Raw genomic sequence first — 25,285 nt, forward strand, 5'->3', positions numbered from 1 at the left:
CTGAACTGTTTCTCACAGTGCTATTTGTCTGCATGTCTGCCACTCCCCACTCATTCAAGGTCCCTGGGAGCCTGGGCTGGCTGAGTTTCATCCTGCTTTGGAATCCTTCTCAGCACAAGCCCAAACCTTTGCACACAGAAGGTGCTTATACAATGTATCTTAAAACATGCAGTTTTTCCTTCAGTTAAAAGTACTCAAGAGGCAACTGTTGAAACGCTCACTTTTCTCAAATCAATGGAGACAGAAATCCTGTACATTTCCTGAGCTCTCCTCTGCAAGAACTCGGAAACACCCTGAAGCAGTATCTGACAATCCAATTTCACCAACACAATATTCGTTTTATTTTACTTTGAACTTAATTAATAGTAGTGCTTAACCTGCCACCTCTTGATTGTACTGGCAGTTTGGTGAGGTTTATTGAGCCAAGCATGAGGAGTTAATTCCAAAAAAGACTTTGACCAAAAAAAGCACTTTAATGAAGAAAACACATTATTATTCTAGCAGCTTTGCTGGCATGACCTGCAGACACTGCCCAGCCAGACTCATGCCAGTCTGGCTTCCGGTCTTCTGTACCAATTACTCAGTGATGGGATAGGAACATGCAATAACACTGAAAAGCATTTTTTTCTCTGATCTTAAAAATGAGGTGCGATCTGGCTGATAACATGTATATGTAAGGGAAAAAAAGCCTTGGAGCTGCACATTGTTTTAGACGTTACTAGGGTCCAGTTGAATACTTAACAAAATTCTTCACTAGTCTTAATATATGCTATATAACTATGTACATTTTATGTCCAGAAACACAGGGCATTCTAATCTCCATTCCATTAGTGAATACTAGTAGCATACTATCAACCTGCGGCCAAAAACTATGGATTTGTATTATCTTTAAAATTATATCAAAGCCCCCAACAACAGAATTTGTGAATGGGGCTGTTGGTAGATAATTGGGCTTAGCTGAAGTCAAGGAGAGAGAACCTCATGCTGCCACAAATGCTCATGTAAGACAGGGCACCCGAGAGCTCCTTCCCCCTCAGTCATGTGAAGACAGTGTCATGGTGAGCATTTGTAAATGAAGAAGAGGGTCTTCATCGGACTCCCACCATGCTGACTGCATTGTGCTGGCCTCCACAATCTGGAGACAAGGAAAGTCAAATGCTATAACTACCTTATCTGTAGCACTCTGTAATGGCAGTCACACTGACTCATACATCCATTTGAACAAATGTGCTAACTATTATACAGAATGGGAGGGATTACTTTAGGCACAATTTTGGGAAATGTGGTGTAAAGTTTGGAAATGAGTCAGGGGGTAAAAAAAAAAAGACCCTAAATCAACAGAAAGGATAAGCTTGCTCTTAAGGTAGTCTCTATATTTATGAGGGTTATTTATTAATATAAAGCAGAAATGTCAAAGGATAACAACAAAGGTAAAAATTTTAAATACAAGTATATGCAAAGGCTCTAAGAACACAGAAAAGGCAGTGCTTGTTTTCAGTGGCCAGAGTACCAGGAAGGATTCTGAGAACAGGAGCACCCAGACAGGGACCTGTAATAATGAGGCTTGCAGGGTTTTCTTTTTGAAGGCCCTATCTGATGACAGGCCATCTGTTCACATGAATTTATTTAAGAGTAAGGTAAACCGAAGATTTAGCATCCAGGAGCTTGGACTTCGGCTCTTATTCTAAATTAATTCCTCATGTTCCAAAGCCCTAGGTTTTCTTCTCTCTCTTACAATTTATTTATGTACTGGAAAGGCAGAATGACAGGCAGAAGAGTGAGAGCAAGAGCCTGAGTGAACCATTTACTATCTGTTGCTTCACTGCCCACATGATTACAACAGTCATGGCTGGACCAGGCTGCAGCCAGATCCCAACTGGGCCATTTTCTGCTGCTTTCTAAGGCCCCATTGGAGGGAGCTATATCAGAAGTATGGGGTAGCTAAGGCTTGAACCGGGCACTGACACGGGATGTAGATTTCCCAAACAGCAGATAAGCCAGATGTGTAACACACTTTCCCTAGGTTTCTAAGTTTATTAATTTGTACAAAACATTAATCATAGTCTTACTCATCCACTTGGGGTAGAGCAAAAATGAACATGGGGCACTGGTAGAAAAATAAGATAAAATAAGATTTATCTTATGATGCAATAGTATAGGCCTCCTCTTTCAGGAAGACTTAATGGTTGAGCTCCTCTATTTCCCCCAAATGCTCCTGAGGCTCCAGCACATTTATTACTTTAGTGGGGAACTATTTGTGTATATCTTATGCTTTATAACAGAATTCTAGATTCTTTGCCTAAACTAGAGTAATGATTATATCATTCATTATATATTCACTCTGGCAGAGACAACATTTCAGAAGGTTTGGTTTTATTTAACTATCACATCCCATGAGCTCCGTTAATATAAAGTGCCTCAAATATTTTTAAGCATTATGAAAGAGCCAAAAATAACTACTGCATAAGATGTCTACATGCTTTAAAAAATAATCGATCTAATTTGGAAAGTTATCACATATGTGAGGATTTAACTTTCAAGTTGCTTGAACATTCTCCATGTATCTACTTGGTTGTAAGGTTTCATGCAAGTCCAGCCATTCTCTCGGAATCTGATTTTGTGAGTGTAAGGATATCTTATTCTGTGATGTGCTACCACACACCAGCCCCTTGTCACTGTGTTTTTACAGCAAGCCCCTGCCTTGCAGCAATGATGACATCAGCCTTGGCTGCCAACCTCTTACTGTGCAATGTGAGCAAAACAAGAGATTCAGGAAGAAGAAGACTTGACTGACTGACTTTTAAGGAAGCCCTAGCTGTGACAGAAGATAATCCCACTCTATTTAAAAGCCATCAGAATCTCAGAGAACTTCCACTCACATTCCCTGGCGATTTTTATATGCAAGTCAGGTAGGTGTGCTTGACCTTGAGTGTGTCAGCTCTTAGGTAATTCTATGGCTGGAAGCTAGACAGCTGGCTTCACTCACACTTCTTTCTCTTCCTTCTTTTCTATTTACATTTTTGTAATGTCTCAGCTCATAGGCTTCTAGAGCCAAGTTCTCCCCGTTTTCTTCTTCTAATACACAGACTCTCAAGTCCAAGGTGCGCCAAAGGACAAGCCAATGGTATGTGAACCAGAGACTGGGAGGAAACTTTGGCGTAAAATGGCTCATCCTTGACTCCCCTTTATCTATAAAATTAGCATCAGGCTCAATTATTGTGATAAGCTCTACAGGAAAGACAAAGATGAACAAAACATGAGCCTGGTCCTCTCTCCAACACATTTTCTTTTATCGGGTTCAAGTCAGTAACGGAATATGTCAAGGACACTAATGACTTTAGAGTACAGCTGCAGTGAGGTTAAACATGAGAGAGGTGGAAACCACCTTCCATATTCAAGATAGGCCACAACTAGACAGGGAAGTTCCAGGAAAACCTGTTGTTTGAAATTTATTTTCAGGGTGGTGGTGGTGGAGAAGAAGAAAGGAAGAGTAAAAGAGAAAGAGGGAGATGGTGGGAGATAGAAAGATTAATTAGGAGCTAGGGCAGAAGTAGAAACATCTCCAACATGAACGTGCTGAAGAACTCTGTTTCCCACCCCACCCTCAAGAGCCTTAAAAAGAGGTAAAGCTCCCATTCCCTTATGTAGAAAGCTTGTGGAAGGATCTAGAATGTCAGTTGCTGCATGGGGATTTCAGGGAGATCCCAAAGCAGGTACCTTCTGACATCTTTTGGGAAAAGTAAGTTTCCTATGTCTCATGACTTTTAATACCTCACACTCCCTTGAACTCTTAAAGCAGCCGAGTGCAGGTACATTCCAGAGAGTCAATGCTGACCCATAAATGTTGTCTGGGGATTCCAACAGAATGTGCTGCTCTGTAACTTCACATCACCCTGAGTCTTGCTCAGCAATTCCCTATCTGAATCCTCTTTTAAGCATGTGGCTATGTGATATAAGAAACAGTAGCTTTATTCTGGACATGGAGAAACTGAAACTAAAAGAAATGGGTGAATAAGGAATACTACTGGGAGAAACGGAGTGAACAGCTAGTCATGATCAAACTGACTCACTTGAGTTGAAATTCCGTATTATTTTATAATTTGCTGCCTCTCACCAAGCTCCTAAGTAAAAGATCAGCTTACCTAGGAACCTAGAATGTATTTTCAACTTATTTTGAAGATTGATTTTATAGCATCACATGATAGACAATCTTTTTCTTCTGGGGATACAGCAAAATTTAGTAATCCTGCTAACAAAGAGCCCACGGTGTAGCTAGGTAATTATCGCTCCTTTATCTGTTGAGAGATATAAGATAAATAGGAAAGAAAATGAAGAATAGACTCCTTCCTTATTTTCTTTCCATCCTTTTATCTCTAAAGTAGGAAGTTTACTGAACCACTGCCAACAATTCACTCAGCCTAATGAAGTGTATAAGTAATGGGATTAAATAATCTTAAACCATTATTACAGTGGCCTGATGCTGACATTCATCCAAACTCTGGCAAACATCGAGGGGTGAGTTCATGCTTGATTTAAAAATAAACAAACTAGGGCAGTGAGAAGGTTCTAGCATAAAATTTCAGAGGTATTTAACCTGGAAATCTGAGAGCCTTCATTCTGGAGAGGACTGAAGCAAACACTGTCCTATTTCTACACTCTCCAACCAAAATTTCCAAAATCCCACATTTTTTAGGGCTGTCTCTATGGACCCACAGCCACAGAAGGGTGTCCCAAAGCAAGCAGCATTTGAAGGCGCACCATCAAGGACCACAGTTTCTATTCTCACCACTGCCATTAATAAACCATGTAACCTCAGGCAAATCAGTCTGTATCCTTGGGCTCTATCCTTCTCAGTGATAAAATATTACTGAATTTCGAAGGATCCCTGTAGTACTTACAGAATATTCTTATTCTATGACAAGGGAAGTTAACACAGTTTGGGATAGGATCTTGGAGGGAAAGTTTAGGTTCTCCTAGGCTTTCTGTTGTTGTCGGCAATTATTTTCAGGTCTGTCTCACTTTGTCTGCCACTCTGCCTTGCCTTGGCGCCTGTGGGGGATGTGGTCAGCAGTTACCAAGATTTGCCAAGGGCTGGGGGCTGTTTGGGGGAAAAGGCTGAGTAAATACCATTAGGAAGGACAGTGCAGTAACTACCCATCCTCCCACTGGAAACACTGATGTAGAATAACAGGGTGATAATGAGAATGCTCGTAAAAAGGAGAGAAGCTTTCCAAAGCATATTAATCCCCAAATTATCTTGCTCTTGAGTAATTACTCTTACAAAATTTGATAGCATTCTTCATTTAGATCATTTACTCTATTAAAGTATTACCTAAGTATTTTTATTATTTTTGTTATTGTGGCTTCTGTCTAAGGTTTTTTTTTTCCCCCTGTTTTATTTTCTAAACCCTAAACTTATCAGTTTTTTTTTGGCAAGCTCACTAAACTTTCGCTATTCTAATACTTTAGCTCTGTTTTGGGCCTTCTTGGTGAATAATCATATTAGTTGCAAATATTTATACAACTAGCCTTAGAATTTGGAGTAAAAATTGCTCAAAAAACACAAATGATACAGTGCCATCGTTTACAATTAAGCAATGCTTTAGGCAAACAATAGTGTTTGCTGTTTAAAGAAATATACTAAACCTAAAGAAATGCCTAGATATGATACACAGAGATTTGAAATAGCAGCTGCCTCTGTACTGGAATTTGGGGACTACAATCTGGGCGTAGAAATCAAGATTTTGACTGAATTTCTTGTGTATTATTTCTTGAATAGGATAATGGGTTTATGAACTTTGTTCATATTATGTTTTATATCTTTCCATGTGTTAAAAGTATTACATAATAAGTTGAAAATGCACAAAGACACATATATGTCACTTTTTTTGCTTTCAAATTTCTAACACAAAGGCTAGAGTGCTGAGAACAATATTCAATACATCAGCTGTCCACACCCAGATTAATAGGTAGGGTGGCTCACAGATTTTTATTATCCTACTAAATATACCTTGTTCATTCTTCAACTTTACTTATGGCTTGTTTGTGTAATTACAATATTTTTTTGTTTATAAATAAGAATATGTGGGACATTTTATTAAATGCAATGCTTTTTTTAAAGATATATATATATTTTTAATTGGCAAGGTAGAAATACAGAAAGGAGGAGAGCCAATCCAAAGTCAGGAGCCTCCTCTGGGTCTCCCACGTGGGTGCAGGGTCCCAAGCAATTGGGCCGTCCTCGACTGATTTCCCAGGCCACAAGCAGGGAGCTGGATGGGAAGCGGGGCAACCAGGACCCAAACCAGCGTCCATATGAGATCCTGGCGTGTTCAAGATGAGGACTTCAGTCACTAGACCATATCATCAGACCCAAATGCAATGCTTTTCTTTTCAATATAAGATGCCAATTTTTAAAATTTGATGTATCAGTGAAAATGCATCAAAAGATTACAAATAATCTAACAATGTCAGACTACTCTGGAATGTTTTGTTATGTGATATTCAACTTACTAATATTTCACTTAGAATTTCTGCATCTGTGACAGTGAGATTAGCACAGAGTGCTCTTTCTGCTACAATCTGGGATAAATATTACTATCAGGTTCATACTAGCTTTACAAAGTGAATTAGGAAAGTTATCTTCTGTTGCTATGCCTAAAAGCTGAAATAGCACAAGAAGCATTCGTTCTCCCAACATCAGAAAAATTCCATGAGTGACATTTCCTGAGTCTCAGGAAGCAGTTCTGACTTTCATTCATGTTTATGAGATTATTCATGTTTTCCCTGTGAATTTTAGATTTGCCCAAAAAATCACGTTTACATAAAATTTTAAATATAATGATATAAAAATATCACATATGCCCATGTTGAGCTTCTTTTCCATTTGTAATTTTCTGTAATTTTGTTTCTGCTATTCCTTCTTGATTATCTTCAACATAACTTTATTTCACTTTTCCAAAGAATTGTCTCCAGGATCTAAGAATTCCAGTATTTTAAAATTTGTCATCTCTTTTTGTTTTAACACAACCCTTTTTTCTTCTGGTTGCCTTTTATCATAATTTTCTAGCTACATAAAGTTAATTTTCTTGCTGTAATTAATGGCACTCGTATTGGAATTCCACTGTGGTCACAATCCATCACAAACATGCAGGGTTACTGACATCACTACTTTCTGAGAATTTTTTAAACAAAAGAGTACATTTATTTATTGTCTTATACACTTCTTATTTTACTGTACTGCTATGTGTAACTTTAGCAGTCCAACTTAGAAAGTGTCTACTACCTTTTATATTTTGATGTGATATCTACTTTTCTAAATCAACCTTGGAGACTTACAGAATCTTGGCTCACATAAATCATCACATATTGATTAGATATATCTTACTTCTATTACTTACTCCTATAGTCAATTTGAGATAAAGAAAAAATGTGCTAGAGTTTTGTAAGGAATGACTTTATCACTTGCAATTTATATTTTATCAATATGTCTGTGCTACATTTTTAGTGTAATGACACTGAAGGAAGCTCAAGGCTTCTCCTCAGGGGAGCAATGACATGAATTAATGACAATCGTGTTGTTTGGTCCATTGGGTAGTTCTGTCCTTCAATTACACCTTTTTATTTTTCATTTTTAAAATTATTTACTTGTTTTATTATTCCATGATACAATCCTATAGTTCTGGGTTTCCCTTAATTGTAAATTTTAATTAATATTTTAAATAAGATAAATAGGAACTGGCCTTGTGGCATTGCCTGTATAGCTGCCATCTGTAGAGCCAGCATTCATATGGGTGCTGGTTCAAGTTCTGGCTACTCTGCTTCCTATCTGGCTTCATGCTAATACACCTGGGAAAGCAGTGGGGGACTATCTAAAGTCCACCATGTGAGAGATTCAGAAGAAGCTTCAGAATCCAGGCTTCCACCTGGCTCCTGGTCTAGCCCTGTATGTTGCAGCCACTTGACGTGTGAATCAGCAACTGGAGATCTCTCTCTCTCTCTCTTTTTCCTCTGTGTCTGCCCTTTTTAATGCTGCCTTTCAAATAAAAATAAATAAATCTCTTTTGAAGTCTGGTTTTCTTTAGGTTTAAACTATTACATCTTTTTAATACTTACTGATTTATATTATTAATATCATGGGGTAGACATTTGATCTACTTGTTAAATTGTTGCTTGGAATACTTGCTTCCTATGTTGGAATCTGTGGTTTGAGTCCCTGATCTGCTCCTTGTGACCTGCTTCCAGCATACCCTGGGAAGCACTGGGTGATGATCCAAGTACTAAGTCCCTTCTATCCACTTGGGAACACTGAATAGCATTCCAGGTCCCTGGCAAGGTCCTCACTACTTGGGGAATGAACTATTAGATGGTATATCAATTTTTTATCCTAATAGAATGTATAGATGCCCCGCCTCCCCTTGCAGCACCAAAAACCTGCCCTTATTTCTTAACTACTAGTTTTCTGGCTCCTTATTTTTATCAACAATTGATTTGCTCTAAAATTTTTGCATACTTTATCTGAATAACTTATTTTCCCTTTGCAATATTTCTTTGAGTAATGTTTCAGAATTTTCATATAGGTGCTATATGAGGGAATTTCATGAAAACTGTACAACATGAAAAAATACATATAAATTTCAATTTTTAAACTGATACAGGTTTACCTTTTGATGACATTTTCCACAAACTTTCTGTAATATTCTGGACATTTTTTAATGTTTCCAAAATATTTTTTAAAAGGCTAGTTCTGTAGAAGGCAATGGTTGACTATTCTATTGCAAAAATTACTAATTAGTACTTATGGAATGATCTCATGGTGTGTGTGTGTGTGTGTGTGTGTGTGTGTGTGTGTGTGTGTGACCACATGTATATAAACGTATGGTTAAATTTATTTATTTATATCCACACCACAGTTATAGAGAAACACAGAAGCGATATTTGGAAAAATGGCAATTCCTACCATATTTTCATTGAAGAAATGCATATCTTTCCCCTTAAATTTCTAATTTTTCTTTAACGAGCATTTAATACTGAAAATCTTACAGTATTCTTTTGCAAATGAATTACAGCCTCAAGAAAGATTATATTGAGCTCAATATTTGTCTGAAATATCTAAATATAAGCAGAAAGACATATCTGCCAAATTGAGATTTTGGTTTAATTAATTTAAAAAACCCTGACCTTAGGAGAGAGATGGTAATAGAGAAAAAGAGAAAGCAGTAAGGAAAAAGGAAACCTAGCAACAACAAATGAGATTCCCAGTGCTTTGTGTTGGATAAATAGACAAAGCTAGACTAGGAATTCAAAGGTCAGGGTCAGGTCCTAGCACTGTGCCCCATGAACTGAGCACACTGACATTTTCCGAAGCTCAGTTTTCAGCTACTGAGAATGAAGGCAAAAATAATTGCACCTTAATTTCTCTTGGTTGTTAGAGGATGAGATTCTGGAAGCATGTAAAGCACCAGTTGAAATAGTGAAGAAGTGTTCATTATTGTTATTATTTTTAATATTAAGAAAAGGTTTTGCCTTATAATCTGAGGTATGTTAAGAAGAACTAGAAATAAACTCGGGCTTATGTTTTGTTTTTGTGACTTTTTCTTCTATAAATTTATCCTTTCAGCGAGTACTGGAATGGATCGGGTTTGGTGCTTATCAATTCATTTCTTGGAAATAAAAATAAAAAGTCTGCAGTTAGCGCTGACTATAAACATGGGCGGAGGGCAGCAGACAGTATCCTCATGCCTTTAGCCACTTGAACATTAGTTGTAGGATAGTAGCCATGACTCAGTAACACTGGAACTGTTCCTAGAGGAACTGTCCTGGGTCTGTTTTCCACATGAAGAAATTTAATAGGACTAATATGTGCTCCAACCCCTCCCCTGCTTCTATTCTACAAGACTAACCAATATGGCAACATCAAGAAAAGATCTTTAGGAACATGTTAAAGTATAAAATGCTGAATGAATGGAAGAGGGAGCTCCAACAGCTGTTCCTAGTAGCTGGCAAGGGTTTACTCCTCAAGGGCATGCTTGGCAAATTATTCTGTATCTTCAACTTTTTCTTTAAGTCTTTCTTGGGAGAGTTTTGGTGAGATGATATAACACCAGGAATAAATTCTATGTATAAGAAAGAAAGAGTCAGAGGCAGACACGCAGGCAATGGCAACAGATGAGCACTACGTACAGATGTGAGCACGGAGGTAAGCAATCAAAAAACAGAAGCACTAAAGTTTATGTGGATTTTTCAAGTTCAGTCCAAACTCTAAGTTTCTTTTCCAATACCCAAACAAGGCACTGGTTATAACTGCTCTTAAAACATTTTATTAGGAGGAACTGAGTGTATAAAAAGGCAGCTTTCCCGCAGGGGTACAAAACCCTACCTTTTAATGTAGGTGGAAAAGTTAGAATGCTTTAACTGTAGTCATTGAGTGACATAGGGAGCAAAAGGCTAGCGTGTGGGGCACTAATGCACAAGTTCAGGAACCTTAAAGTGTTTAGTCTCCTGTGGAGTTGGCCTCCCATTTCCACAGGTCCCTTAATCACTTGGATTTCAATTCTAATAAAAATGTCTGTACTAACTTCCACTGTTAGAAAGTCAAGATTTGGACTCTGTTCCTTCTGAGTAAGAGCCCTGGTTTAGGAAGGTTCCTTGGCTGCCATTTCATAAACAAACTTATGCTGAGAATTTCTGATGCTCTATGCTTCAAGGTCCAGACTTGATCATGCTAAAAAGAAAACAGCCACTTTTTGCTGAATTTACATTGATGAGGAAGCTTGTTTCGTCAAAGGAAGAAGACCAGATGAGCAGGAGGCATTCCTGCTGCTCTTCAGTGGCACATTGTTGGAAGCAATATGAACCCATGTTTATTTACATCCTCATATTCCTTCTGCATTAACTATCCATTTCAGTCCTTGCATACTACCTATAGTCAGGAAACTTCCCCAAACCTGCAGGGCTTTTATATTGTACCATGTCATGCCAAGTTGGGGGAAAAGCACTGATAATGTTATTAATCAGAAGAAAGCAGTGGTGCTAGTAAATAAAAATACCACTTATTCATTCCTTCTCTTTTGAAGAGAGGAAAGAAATCGATATTTCCCTTTAATAATGATTACAAATGACCTACTCCACATATCACATCACTCTCAATCTTCTCAGTTTTTTCAATCCTATCCTAACAGTGTAAACCAAGCTTTCAAGGGATATATTGCCAAGGTAGGACAAGAGCTCATTGACTTTGGTGATAACTACACAAACTTAAAACAACTATATCATCGATTTATTAAATTATTTCATAATGAACTTAAAGAGAGTTCTTCAATAAAGGATAGTTTGCAGTGTAACACAGAATTTCGTAATGGTTCATGGTTCTACAAATTGGGAAAATCTTTTTAAATAAATCTAATAAGGTAAAACAAATGTCCTACAAGGTATGTTTCACGTGACTTTGCAATAAACATCAAGAAACTTACAATAAAGGATTCTTTCCAAATAAAAATGTCAGTAAGTTATCTACAGGCATGTAATTGTGCAGAACTAAAAGTTTGGAAATGATATATGAGAACTAGCATGCCACACCAATTTTACTTTTTTTTAATTAAAACTATGCATAAGGATTAAGAATTCAATAAACCAAATGAACATGTCCATAATTGCTAGACCACAGTTGAAGACATTGCTGGCATATTTTCCCTCAAAACTATGTAAATATTTAGCTTAAACATGATCTTAAGTTGATTGATGAATAATTTTGGCAGAAACAGTGATTAATTTAATTTCTATTTGGCCGATCTCACAGTGTTAAAAGTGGGGAATCCTTACACAGTGCCCTGGATGCTCAGTGTCAAACGTGGTCAATCCTTATAAGAAACTAATTAATGAAGCTATTTCAATATTCTGAGTACATCAATTAAATGCAATAAGGGCATACAGAATGGCAGAACTGTTGCACTCACTCATTGCTTGGGAAGCCTACAAATTCACTGGAGCACCTAGTTCAAGCACTAGCTACTTCCAACACAGCTTACTGCAGATCTGTACCTTGGAAGCAAACAGTTGCTGCTGCAAGTACCTGAGTCCCTGCTACACGTGTGGATGATCTACACTGAGTTCTATGCCCTCAGCTTTGGTCTGACCCAACCTTCATGGGCATGAGCCAGTGAACAGATGATCTCTGACTCTTTGCCTTTCAAATAAAATGAAAATAGAAGGGGAAAGAGAAACACAATGACTTGTGGCAAGGTATTGGGTTTCCTTTGCTTTGACAGATGTTTCTTATGCATTAGTTTCCATCAGAGTCACAAAACGCAATTTTGCTGTATCACACAGATAGTACTTCCTGTTCTAAGGTCTTTGGTTCTAAGAGACACATGCCATTTCTCAGGCTCCCTTAACACAAACTTCATCTCAAAATCTACTTGTTTTCTTCCATCCACGCTCACCCCAGGCTTTCCCGTCCTCTTTGTGTAATATATTAGACTTCTGACAATTCAGAAGAAATAAAAGAGCTAACACATTCACTGAGAGCTCGAGAGTTGTGCTGAATTCTGGAATCATTGAAAAAGGGTCTTTGAACAAAGCTTAACTGAATCCTGATATGAATTAAATTGCATTTTAGAGTCATCATGGATAGATATCAGTAAATAAAGACAAATCTTGATTAAAATTTTCTACGAAGAAGAGAAGTCAAAAAGGGTGATTAGAATTCACTCAGCTCTTCTTAGTACGGGGACAAGCATAGTACAACAGTAACACAAGCCAAAGCAGAAGGAGCTAGCAATATTGAAGAACCACAGAGCTCCTGGGCCTGGAACACATATCAAAACAGTCCACATGCTGTAAAGCCTATGTTTCAGTCACACTGAATTTTCTTCAGTCCTGGCATTTACTCAGGAAAGCAAGCAAAGCACTGAAAAATGGGCAAGAGGTTGTCCAAGAGATGCAAATACCTTCCTAAAGCCTAGTGAATTTCGCATTACATGTCCTGTTTCTCACATCCAGATTCAGAAACAGGACATGTAATGTGGACAGGATGTAACAGAACAGGATTCAGAAACCTTATTGAAATTAATCTCAGAATAACATTGATTCTACTGCTATCATCGGGGTAGAACAAGTGTGCTTTGCAAAGACTGCCTCATTTCATCTTAACAAAGCCTTGGAAGGAAAACACTGCAGTCATTCCCATTATATGTAGGAGGACACTGAGGCATCCAAAGATCAAGGCACTTTCCCAAGGAGACAAACCATTATGTTATAGGACTGAGTTCAAACTCATCTTCTCCCTGTGCTGTTCTATTACATCCAAATATGCCTATAGGCTTCGAGCTCAGAAAGGAGACAAAGGGACAAAAGAAGCAGGCAGCCGCAGCTGCCACGGAAGCATTATTAAAGTAGCAAGAACCAACAATGTATTCAAAAAACAGAGGAAAATAGCCCAAGAGATAATGAAAGAACACAGCAGAGTGTGGTTACTTACTGTAAGGAAAATCAACCTTAAAGACCTGTACAAGCCCAGCTGATGTCACTGTCACAGAGCTTGCAGCCACCAGCGATTTGATTCTTGTGGTCCTAAGTCACTGAGAACAATAGTCCCCAGAAGCCATTTCAAAAGGCTGGACATGATCCAGTGTATTTCTGTTTTCAACAAGGCTCATAAAAGTGATATTCAAAATATTCTAATAAATTCTAATTCTAGAAAAATCATATAGCACCCTACAAAACACACATGACATATGAATAAGCCTTGATTCTGAAAATAGTCATAAAATGTAAAAAGTCCTTTTCTTCTTGTCCAGGTTTGCATGTTCTTATTTGTAAGGAAAGTTAGGCAAATGATTTTTTTCCTGCAAATATAACACTGTATGGCTCTACCACAATGGTCTGTAAGTTCCAGTTGTTTTGGGGAAGAAAATGAAATAAACTTGAACCCAAAAAGTGCAATACAACATTCAATCCTATACAGCCTTTATCTTGCACAACCTTCAGATGGGTGCTACAGGCTCTAGCAGTACAATGACTTAGAGCTGTGGGGTCATGGGAAGACTTTGTGGAGGTCAGAAACTTCCTTAATAAACTTGAGCCTTGAAAACCTAGACAATATTGTATGACTTCCAACACCTTATACTCTAGACCTCTTCAATATTGGAATGCCTCAGTATTTACAGCCAATTATGACTCTCATGGGATTGGGAAAAAAGTGCTTTTTTTCATTAACAAGTGTTCAGTTCTGAAAACTTGTCATTCAGGACAACAGGAAACTTATTTTCAAACCCCCTTTTTTTTAAGAAAAAAAAAAGGGAGTAATCAGTCATCAAATCACTCTGTCACTAATAGGTTAACTTGCCTAATGAAAAGCTAAAATAATATGACCAAGAAATTTTTATTGCATAGCTATGTCATTATATATGGTTGTGTTACATAAAACACCCTAATCCATCAGTATTGTGATCATTTCCATTAGTGGTATTTTAGGACAAAGGATTTGACTTTCTAAAACAGAAAACCTGTTCAAGAAGAAACATTTTGGGTAGGTTAGTTATTTACACAGAAAAAGAAAGTGGAATAGCACTGATAAGCTCAGAGAACCTGCTAAATTTCTCTGAAAATAATTGGGTTTCAAATAAATGATAAGCTCTGATAATAAGAGTTGTGACTGAGGTGTTTGAGAAAGCTCCTGCTTCAGGAGGAATATACTAGCTTGAATACACACAAATGTTAAAGGCCACAAACCTTCAGTCCAGCTCAATTTTCTGACTATATAGGAAAAGGGAATACAAAGAGAAAGTTATGATATGCAGCTTTATGCCTCCTCCCCAACACACATATTTCAAGTGGAAGAAGAAATAAAGAGAAGGGCTACATTCTATCTGGAGTGAGTGGCATTTGGTCAAATGAGACATTTTTGCAAAACAAGCAAAAGAAGAACAAACCAGGAACTTACGATGTAGCAAGGCTCGCAGTAAGCTTTCTTTTCCACAGCATAGAAGGGCTGGCCCCGGAGCTTGTTGTTGCAGGTGATGCAGGTAAAACAATCCACATGGAAGACCTGATCCATGGCGGTACATCCTGTACCTTCCCCAACTACATTTTCACCACAACGAGCACAGCGGCCTGTAAGAAAAATGGGGACTGAGTTCAGAATAAAGCAAGGAGCACATCTTCCTTTAATGCATCAGAATGCAAAGGATAGCATGGATTCATCGTGTCAGTTGTTGCAAGGGAACTGTTTTCACTATATCACTGGCACTAGCAAGTCCACTAGTTCAACCAAGCTAGGCTGTAGAAGGCTGGTGATGAATCAGCTGAGAGGATTGTTTTCATGGGCTAATATTCCCTAGAAAGTAATGTAGTAGCACAGAACAGCAGGAATCTAAATGCTGCTCCCATGGGATGCTGCTGTTGCAAGTGCAGGTTTAACCTAATGTGCCACAACACTGGTCCTTCCAATTTTCTTAAATGAGCTCAGTGGACATCTTGGTCACATGTGGACATCAAGCTCTAAACATTCACATGAAGTCATGGCTGATATTATTATCAGTCAGAGTCACTGTGTTCATTACAGCTCTATCTGGCTTCACTTTGGGAATCTTGAGCCAGGGGTCAGATATGTATTTAGCTCTGCTTTTTATTTTCTATTTTTATTTTATTTTATTATATTGAGAAATTCAAACAAGTAATTGTAGGTCACTGGGTATAGCAGTAACAACCCATAGGTTTTAGGGATGGGCATTTGGCCCAGTGGTTAGGATATCACTTAGGGTGCCTACATCCCATATCACACTGTTTGTGTTTGAGCTCTGTTTCCATTTCTGAGTGGAGGTACATGTTAACATGTGCCCTGGGAAGCCACAGGTGATGGTTCAAACAGTTGTGCCCATGAAAAACTGTATCCACAATGGAGACATGGGCAAATTTCTCAGTTCTTGGTTTTTGCCTGATTCAGCCTTGGTAGTGCACCAGGTATGTAGGAGATATGAAAGAAAATTGTATAAATAATTTTTTTAAAAGTTATCTGATAGCTTTGACAGATAAATCATAGTAAACCAAACCTAATACTTCACATAACACAATTGTCTAAAGAGGATTTAAAGGAGGCTGCTTCAGAGAAGTTCTTGAATAATTAAGAATTACATATAATTTAGTGCAAAAAAATTTGAAACCCAAGAATAAAAGAGGTATTTCAAAAAGTTCATAGAAAACATATTCTATGCAATGACTATACACATGAATTTCAAAATGTGTATATACAAAAATAAAGTTATCTCTGATTTCTCCTTTTCCATAAACCTACATCCTCATTTATTTCTATTCATTTCATATTTACAACAACCTGTATTAACTCTGCAGTTATTCTCATCATAAAATGAGGAAAATGAGTCATAAAGCTGTTTTACCTCAACCCCAGCTGTCTAGTGTCAGCATCCTTGCCTTTAGCAACTGTGCAGTACTGCCTGTTGCTAGCTCTGTGTGTAAGAATGGATGCCGATTTGACATTGTGGGAACTATTTCTCAATGAAGACAGCTTTCAGCACTCCATCATAAGGACTGACAGCCATTTCACACATAAACTGGGAAAACTAAAGTGTTTCAACTTGGGGAAAAAAGAGGTATACATAATTACTAATTCTCTCTGGTTATTTGGGGACCTGGAAAATAAAGTTTTATATCTAGTCACAAGACTGGACTGAGTCTTTGAAAAAAAAAAAACCCTAAATTATACAGCGTAAGTTTTTCTCAAAGAAATAGATATCAAGAGCTGAAATACAAACCATCTCTGGAATAGTTAATATTATTATGAAGTCTTGACATCACCCTCTTGAATTTTAATGAACATTTTCTATAGCACTTGTAATCAACGTTGTTTTGGATGTTACAAATTTCTGCCCAAGAGTTAACCTTTACCTCTTTTATTATAATATGCATAAATAAAGCTGCTTTTAAAATTTTGAACCTTCCTTGCTTAACAAAACCAGGTTTTATATAGCCCTGGCTTTTATGATTATCATCACGCAAGCAACTGGTATACTAAAATGCTGACTGGGCTATGCTTCAAACAATAATAAAGTTCTCTGAGATGCATGCCATATTTGACAGCTTTACACTGCAGAAAACATTTTGAAGATAAGGAGCAAGTGATAATTGATCAACCTGATCATTGAGAACATATTGAATTCCTGTGAAATTTATAATTTTACTTTTCAAATAGACAACTGCAGGTCCAGAAAGTGATTTCTTTACTCTTCTTTTCCTTTCTAGATGACACTTAATAGAGTGTCAGGGATAGTACATTTGGAAAAGAAAAAAAAAAATAGAAGCCTGGTTCTGGTTGGGAGTTGCTGACTATCGGCCACATGATCCACTGAGTAGTCATTGGTAGCTATTTTGATTCAAGCATGCATGCCTACAGTATAATAATATCTGGAATCCAGGGTATTGCCCCTACATGATTTATGGAGATTTTTGCTATCTATGAATGAGGATCCTGGACTGAACTTGAATCACTGCTTCAGAGGGAAGAGTCTCAGCTGAGTCCCAAGGAGAGAAACTTTGAAAATGTCAATCATTTAAAAGATACTCAAGTATCCACTCCTTGCCCACACTACAGTTTGCTTCTGTGTGTCATGCAGATCAAAATTAGACAATGTCAGTGACTTTCATGGTCATTCAAAGACTAAATACATCAAAATCACATGACAAAATTGGAAGGAATGCTGCAGAAATATACAATGAAAAAAATCACTTCTGAGAGGGCTCTGAAAAGGTTTGTTGTAGAAACAGGTATTTGTGCCCAAGTTTAAAGGATGGAATTTTGACAGGTAGGGATAGAACTGAGAAAAACATTCTAATTTTCCGAAGAGGAATGAGTGGCTGTGGTTTGCTGAGTCCAAAAACACCGCAGTGGCTTGGGATGGCACAACAAGGTTTTGTCTCCTCTGCTATGAAAGCAGATGGACTGTAGTCCGAAGACACAATCTTCTTTATGTCTTGGAGAACATTCTTCCAGAGTGGGTCAGGCCAATATGCTGGACCCAGACATGACCAGCTTTGCTAACTCCCGTATTTTTCCTATACTTGGGATAAATCCGGGACACCACCCTCAAGGGCAGTCAGTCTGGCACCTTTAAAATCACAAGCACAGAAACAGAGCGAAGAACAAAAAATAAAAATAGCCCTACACTTCAGCAGGACGGAAAAGGTGCCCAAATGTTCCCTTTTTACATTAACCAAAGCCTACAACCATGTGTTTTAGGGAGGAATTAAGACAAAGACATAAAGTAGTGTATCGTTGCTTCTCTTAGTTATACCCGGCATTGTTAAAAGCACACCACAATCCTTCATTTTCCCATCTGGGACAAGGATCTCAGCACTTTTTAAAAGAAAAACCATGGGGCGTTGTCAAAACATGAAGGCATTAGAACGCAAAGACCAATGAGCTGACTCTTTTTACCTTTTTTTGAAAGGCAAAGTTATAGAAAGAGGGAGAGACAAATGTGCACACGTACACACACAAACACACACACACACGCATTCACAGAGAGAAACAGAGAGAGAGAGAGAGATTTTTCCATTTGTTTTATTGCCCAAATGGCCACAGTGGCTTCGACTGGACCAAGCTAAAGCTAGGAGCTTTGTCTGAGTTTCCCATATGGTTTTAGGAGCCAGTGTACTTGAGCCATTCTCTGCAGGTCTCCCAGGTGCTTAGCATGGAGCTGGATTGGAAGTAGAGCAGCTAGGATTCAAATCAGTATTCACATGGGATGCTGCAGCTTCAGCATCAGCCCAAAAGCTAACTTTTAAGACAGGAATCACAAACCAGCAGGTCCAACGTCACAATATGAGACAACTCATAAAAAAAACTTTCTCAGTGAATTAAGACCCTGTACTATGTGTAAAATGAGCTTGCTGCTTGTTATCTGTATTGCTCTAGGTTGACTGAGGAGCCATCCTGGGGTTTTCTTACTGTTTCCTTTTGTCTCTCATTGGCAGCCATGTTGGTAGCATCTTTGAAATTCTTGCTTTATACAGCATGCCTACCACCCATACCAGGCTTCTTAACCTTTCATTTGAAATTGATTTCTGATTATTCTGTAACTTAACTTCTTACAAAGAGAAAGGCTATATGTAGCTTTGAGTGAAGGTTGGAAGGCTGGATGTAATTTGGACCTGTCAGTTTTCAGAAAGCATTAAGTTCAAGGTGACAGTCTAGGTAAATCTATAGGTTGTTCACATAATGAGATATGAATTTTAATTTTTTCCCTCTTTTCATAATGTAAACTTATTTATTTTATAATGTAAAAAGAAATCCTTTATTTAGAAACATGTTCCCATTCATTTCAAGATATTGGTGCAAAAAAAAATTTAGAATAAGCTCCAGAAAGCACAGGAAACAAAGCGAATACAGACAAGATTATATCAAAGCAAGAGGCTTCTTCAGAGCACATGAAACAACCAACAGAGTGAAGAGAAAACCTACACAGCAGAATACTTATCATCTATTTACTTGATAAAGAATTAATATCCAGAATTTATTAAGAACTCAAAAACATCAATATTAAAAACACACCTAGCCCTAAATAAGAAATATAAGCAGGCAACAAAAAATTTACAAACAAACAAAAAACCCAAAGAACCCTGCTCAACACTACTAGCCAACAGGGAAATACAAATGTAAATGACAATTACTACTCAGCCCACCCCAGTCAGAATCACTATTATCAAAAAGGCAAAAAGCCTAATTGTAAAGGAGTGACAAAGAGGGGTAAATGACAAATATCATGAGACTTAATCAGTGCAATGTCTATCTGTATTAAAATGTCAAACTATATCCCATAAATATGTACAACTATAGTTAATTTTAGTATCTGAAAAACTTAATAAAAATGTATTTGCTATACTCACTATACAATTAATCTAACGGCCATAGGTGGTCTCGAACTGGACCAAAAGTGCTATAGCCATCTTTTGAGTGTTGGTGTGATTGAGATAACTTACTGTCATACTTGTATTATTCAGCAATAAAAGTAAAGTGGCAGGGCCAGGCACAGTAGCCTATTGACTAAAGTCATCTTCTTGCACACCCTGGGATCCCGTATGGGTGCTGGTTTATGCACTAGCAGCCCCTCTTCCCATCCAGCTCCCTGCTTGTGGCCTGGGAAAGCAGTCAAGGATGGCCCAAAGCCTTGGGACCCTGTACCCACGTGGGAGACCCAAAGAAGCTCTTGGTTCCTGCCTTCAAATCAGCTTAGCTCCAGCCACTGTGGACATTTGGGGAGTGAATTATCGGATGGAAGATATTCTGCTCTCTTTTCTTTTCTGTATATCTGACTACCCAATAAAAATAAATTAATTTAAAAAATAAAGTGGTAATAAATTCATGCAGACATGAAGCTAGGTCACACGGCTTAATGACCTCATTTCTACTGAATTACAATAAAAAATGTCAGCACAGAAAAAATGAAGATTGTATCTTTAAATATGATAATGAACTGAAGCTCTATTATGACAATTGTCTGACACATCAGCTTTCTCATTCAGCACCTTCTTCAACATATTTTGAAAGGAGTCCTGCTCTAAGTTACACCATGATATTGCACAAAGGTAGTGAGCAGAGTGTAAAGTATTCCCAGAAATGAAGTCTGCTCCTACATAACCTGGAGACACCTACTAGAGCCATCATTGTCCTAAAGAAAGTCTCCATCAAACTTATTCAGAAATTATTTTCCATGGAAAGTATAAAAATAGAATATGTTTTTTTTCCTCTACGTGACAGGCCCACACATGACACTAAAGGTTCTAAGATGATGGCATTTTCTGACTATCAAACCTTCTAATTCATGGGTGTCCTATAGCAATGATGCATGCAGTAACAGTTTGTTTCTTAAATGGCTCACATTTCAGCCAGTGAATCTCAATCTTGCCTATATATTTCAATCTCCCGGAGAATTTCAGAAAATATTGATACCTGGGTTCCTGACATGGAGCTGAATCCATTGGTCTGATGTGGAATACCATATAAATGGTGATAGTTTACTTTGAATTTTTTTTAATTTCTATTTATTTATTTGAAAATCAAGATGATAAAGAGAGGAGAGAGAGCATGAGAGAGTGAGCAGTGCCATCCATAAGTTCACTAGTCTAAATACCCACGCCAGCAGGGCTGGGTTATGCCAAGGCTGGGATACACAAACCTAATCCAGGTAACCCAAACAGGAGACAGGAACTCTGTCTCTTAAGCCGCCTTGCCTCCCAGGGTCCATATCAGCAGGAAACTGGAGGCGAGGGCTGGAGTTGAAAATTGAGTCAGTCCAACTAATCTCATATAGGACATGGATGCCTTAACATGTATCTCAACTGCCAGACTAAACACTTCCCAGGTTATCCTAATGTTGAGCCAAGCTATGCCACTGTGTTTCTGCACTGTTTGGCAGGATAAAAACTGAAAACTATGGTCCAAACAAGTTTCATCTGCATGTAAAAACAGTTTTAAATGTTCAACCATAACTTGGTTGAGAAGAAGAAATTCCCATGGCATTATATTACACATTTTTTTTCAATAGTAAGAATAACATCTACCTATGGAAAACACACACAGAATAGGCAGAATTGTCCCATAATTGATTTTGCTGACATTGAGCTAGAGAAAGCATTGCACTCACATTCCATAGAAGCACTGCCATAGCTTAGGCCACATCTGCGCTGTCTGTGAATTTATTTATTATGGCACTGCTGTATGGCTTTAGACAATATGACACCCACAAGTAATGTCAACTGCTCATCATTTAAGATTAGAGATTACTTATTATATTGTATATCAAACCAAGTAGACATGATTAGAGTGGTTTTAAATAAGGTAGCTGTACCCAACCTTTGATAGTTAATGCCATTTAGTGATGGGAGTCTTGGAGTCCTTGCCATTTCTTAAAAGCTGGACTGTGGGACACATCCAGGTTTGTAAAATCAACTTAGATATTTAATGGTGTTATTTTACATAGTTCCCATAGACATACTTGCAGGTATAATGGGTCCATGGGTGGAAGTGGGAAGGAGGCTACGGATACCTGCTCTCTTCTCTCCTCTTTCCTCCTACAGGTTGTGGGGAACATTAGGCCTTAGGGTCACACAAGACTTGTGAAAGAATTTGGTGTGGCCCTTCCAAAGCAATCACTGGTGGCATACAAAATCCAAAATAAACACATATCAAGCTAAAGTTGATGATTTCATATGGCCTATGAAATAAATCTTTCAGTAATCCTTAGCAGAAAAAAAAATATTCTCCACCTCCATAGACACACACACACCTGCTATAAGCTTGGGAAGAGAAGTAGATAAAAGACACTTTCAGATAGAAAACAGTTTAGTCCCCCAAAGGAAATTATGCAATGCAAGGAAAGAAACCACATGCATACACAAAACCAAACCCAAAGTTGTCAGGGAGAAAACTTTAACAATGGGCAGATAAAGCCCTGGGCAGCAAAACAGGTGGGTTGAATTGAGGGCTGAGCAACTTGCCGATAAAGTGCAGTTATTATGAAATCAAACCACAACATGATTCATTTGGATATATATTTGCTTAGGTTACACCTTTGGGTGAAAGGTACAATGGGAGGGGGAGTCCCACAAATGGGAACATGTTTCACTGATTCAAATACATGTATTGTGGTGAACTGTAATAAAAAGTAGAACGCTATTGTGTGGTTTTGTTTTTTATTATTTCCTATGCTAGGCACTGCGTAAAGTACACATCTCATCAGATCCTACTGGCCGTTACCTGCTATTGTGTAGATAAGAAACTGGAGGTTAAGTCACCTGTCCATTTCAAAGGCAGAATGTAATGGGGGCTGTGAGCAGAAGCCCAATTTGTTAATCGATAAGTGTTTCTTATTAATACATTTGTTTATTTGATCACTGCTCCCAAGTTCTCAGCTTTGCTGAGGAGTACAGCCTATTCCCACTTTCAGGGAGGAAAGAAGGTTCAGGATAACTTCACTTTTCTGTCCTTAGGTTTCAGAAGATCCTTGTGAACCCTGTGACCCATGGAGGTGGACAAAGCACAGAGGGAGGGGCTACTTGGTAGTTTGCGGGTGTTGACCCTGAACCCTGGCTGCCCACCAGGAGAGCATTTTGAAAAATGGGGATCCTGGAACCCTACCTCCAGATAAGACAGAACCTTGAAATTACAATTTTTTGAGGATTGTAAGGTGATTTCAGTGCCCTGGGTTTGAATAACTCCTGTAATGGGAAATGTGTTTATGTGTTCCACCAAGATGATAACTTGAACTGGAATGTCAGAAACCTCCTACAAACTGACTCCCATGACACGGACACTTTAATATTGGACTGACAGAAACAATGAGTTGGGCACTTCATCTTCAGGTCCAGATCGTCCCTCAATGCATGGCAAGGGGTGCACATGTGCATGACTATTGAGGCACAATAAGCAGGACAAGAATTTCCTGGCAACTTCGAACCTTAGGAAGAGCTATAAAAATAAGGGGGGAAAAAAAAGCAGAACAAAAATAACACCATTTGCACAAAGAATACATAAGACAAAACATAATAGTGCTTTTGTTTTGGACATAAGACATGGCTCCCTATAAACAAAGGTGTTTATGGCACTGCGTAAAGGCATTCAGACCACAAGCCTTGTCTTCAGCACTTAACTAGCAATGGGCAACTAGCAATGGGCAGCCTGAATAATTTCCCTGTATTTCCCCAGCCTCAAATTCTGTCTATTTTCTCGGTAGGTGGTCTCAGCAACCTACTAAGCCATTCAGTCAACCTCTCAACATACACATTGATTTCTGTCCTCTGTGTGCCAAGTATTATGTTTCCTTTTCAGACTTTCTGCAGAAAGTCTAAAAGGCAATGATAGTAATTGCCTTACTTGATCAAGAAGTTCAGCAAAGCTCGAATCTTATGTAGTGAACTACATCTTTTTCCCTGCATCACAGGAGGAACTAGACAATTCCAAAACGTTGAATCCAAAGCAACAAGGATCAAAAAGATACATGCCCTGACTGCTCTTGGAGAATAGGAGTCCATGTGTGGGAAACAGGCACACGCTACCATAATGCAGTTGGTTAATATTTCTATGAGGTTACCACAACAATTTTACTGAAAATTGAATTAAAATACGCTCATTTTGGTGCAAACATGTTGAAATCTACGTAAGAGGAATCTTAGAGAAGTCAGTTGAAAAATGCTTTTTTGTGGAAAAATTATACATGGGTTTCACAAACTTATTCCACCAAAATATCTTAATTTCATTTTCAATGAATTTTTGAAATATCCTTTTATTTATCGATGTATTATTATTATGTGGAGACCCAGATGAAGCTCCTGCCTTCAGCTTCATCCAGTGCTGAAGAACCAGCAGCTGTGGTAATCTGGGGGAGAGAACCAGCAGCTGAGAGATCTCTGTTTCTCCCTCTCGCTGTAAAGTTGACTTTCAAAATAAATAAATCATTTACAAAACAATTTGGTATTAGAAATTTGATTCTATGGTACCAAAATCCACAGAGTCCTTGGTGAGGAGAGTAACAATCAGCCAGCATTTACTATGTGCCAGGTATTGGTCTTAGATTTATAACCATCATGTCACACATTCTTGCCAACAACAGATGATATGTTTTCCCTCATCAACTCAATGATAGTTGAACAGATGTAGTGTGGGGAAATGAAGTACCTTTCCATGTTGACACAATTAACTGTAGAGGCTGCATTTGCTCAGGCATTGTAGCCCTAAGGGCTACACACTCATCCAGTCCTTTAAACTGGCTTATTACTTTAACAGCATCTGGCTTAACAGCATGCACGTACAACCTTGGAACATCCCTGATAGGAATGTACATCTCACTTTTGGTTAAAGCTGGATTTCTCTTCATGTAAAATTTTACATTTGGAAATTTCCAGAATCCCATCTTTGTATTGAAAATTCGCTTCACAGTTGATTTGTTAATGGAATAAAATCAACACTGACCAGTGCAGTTACAACTGTCATTTCAACGGTATGCTTTCTTTACTTGTTTGTTGGTTTACTTATGATTCCAATTTACTCCACGGTGTCTCTCACGGGAATTTGTCTTTTGCCTTGTTCCATCCAAAGGTTACATTGGACCACTTATTTTTAGTTTTCGTGGTAGGAAACATCCAAATTTATTCTGGTTATTTGACAGCAAACAGAACAGTGAGGTCACCCCAGGGGGTTACTAAAGCTCCACTTTTCACTACACAGCAGTAACAGCATGGTCTCCGCCCTGAGATGCTGAGAAGCACAACTAATACT

At 38.2% G+C, this 25,285-nt stretch overlaps 1 protein-coding gene across 7 annotated transcripts in view; it reads right to left on the reverse strand.

Annotated features, from left to right (window-relative positions):
• The window catches only part of LOC121171399 (LIM domain containing preferred translocation partner in lipoma), a 694,421-nt gene that overhangs the window by 111,034 nt on the left and 558,102 nt on the right, over positions 1–25,285 (reverse strand). For all 7 annotated transcript variants that reach the window (XM_041003127.1, XM_041003129.1, XM_041003128.1 and 4 more), the window contains one exon: positions 14,942–15,111. In XM_041003127.1, the coding sequence (XP_040859061.1) occupies positions 14,942–15,111 (170 nt within the window). The remainder of the gene's footprint in view (positions 1–14,941; positions 15,112–25,285) is intronic.

This window comes from Ochotona curzoniae, unplaced genomic scaffold, assembly GCF_017591425.1.
Source record: "Ochotona curzoniae isolate NIBS_2020 unplaced genomic scaffold, NIBS_Ocur_1.0 scaffold_2587, whole genome shotgun sequence".
NCBI lineage: Eukaryota > Metazoa > Chordata > Mammalia > Lagomorpha > Ochotonidae > Ochotona > Ochotona curzoniae.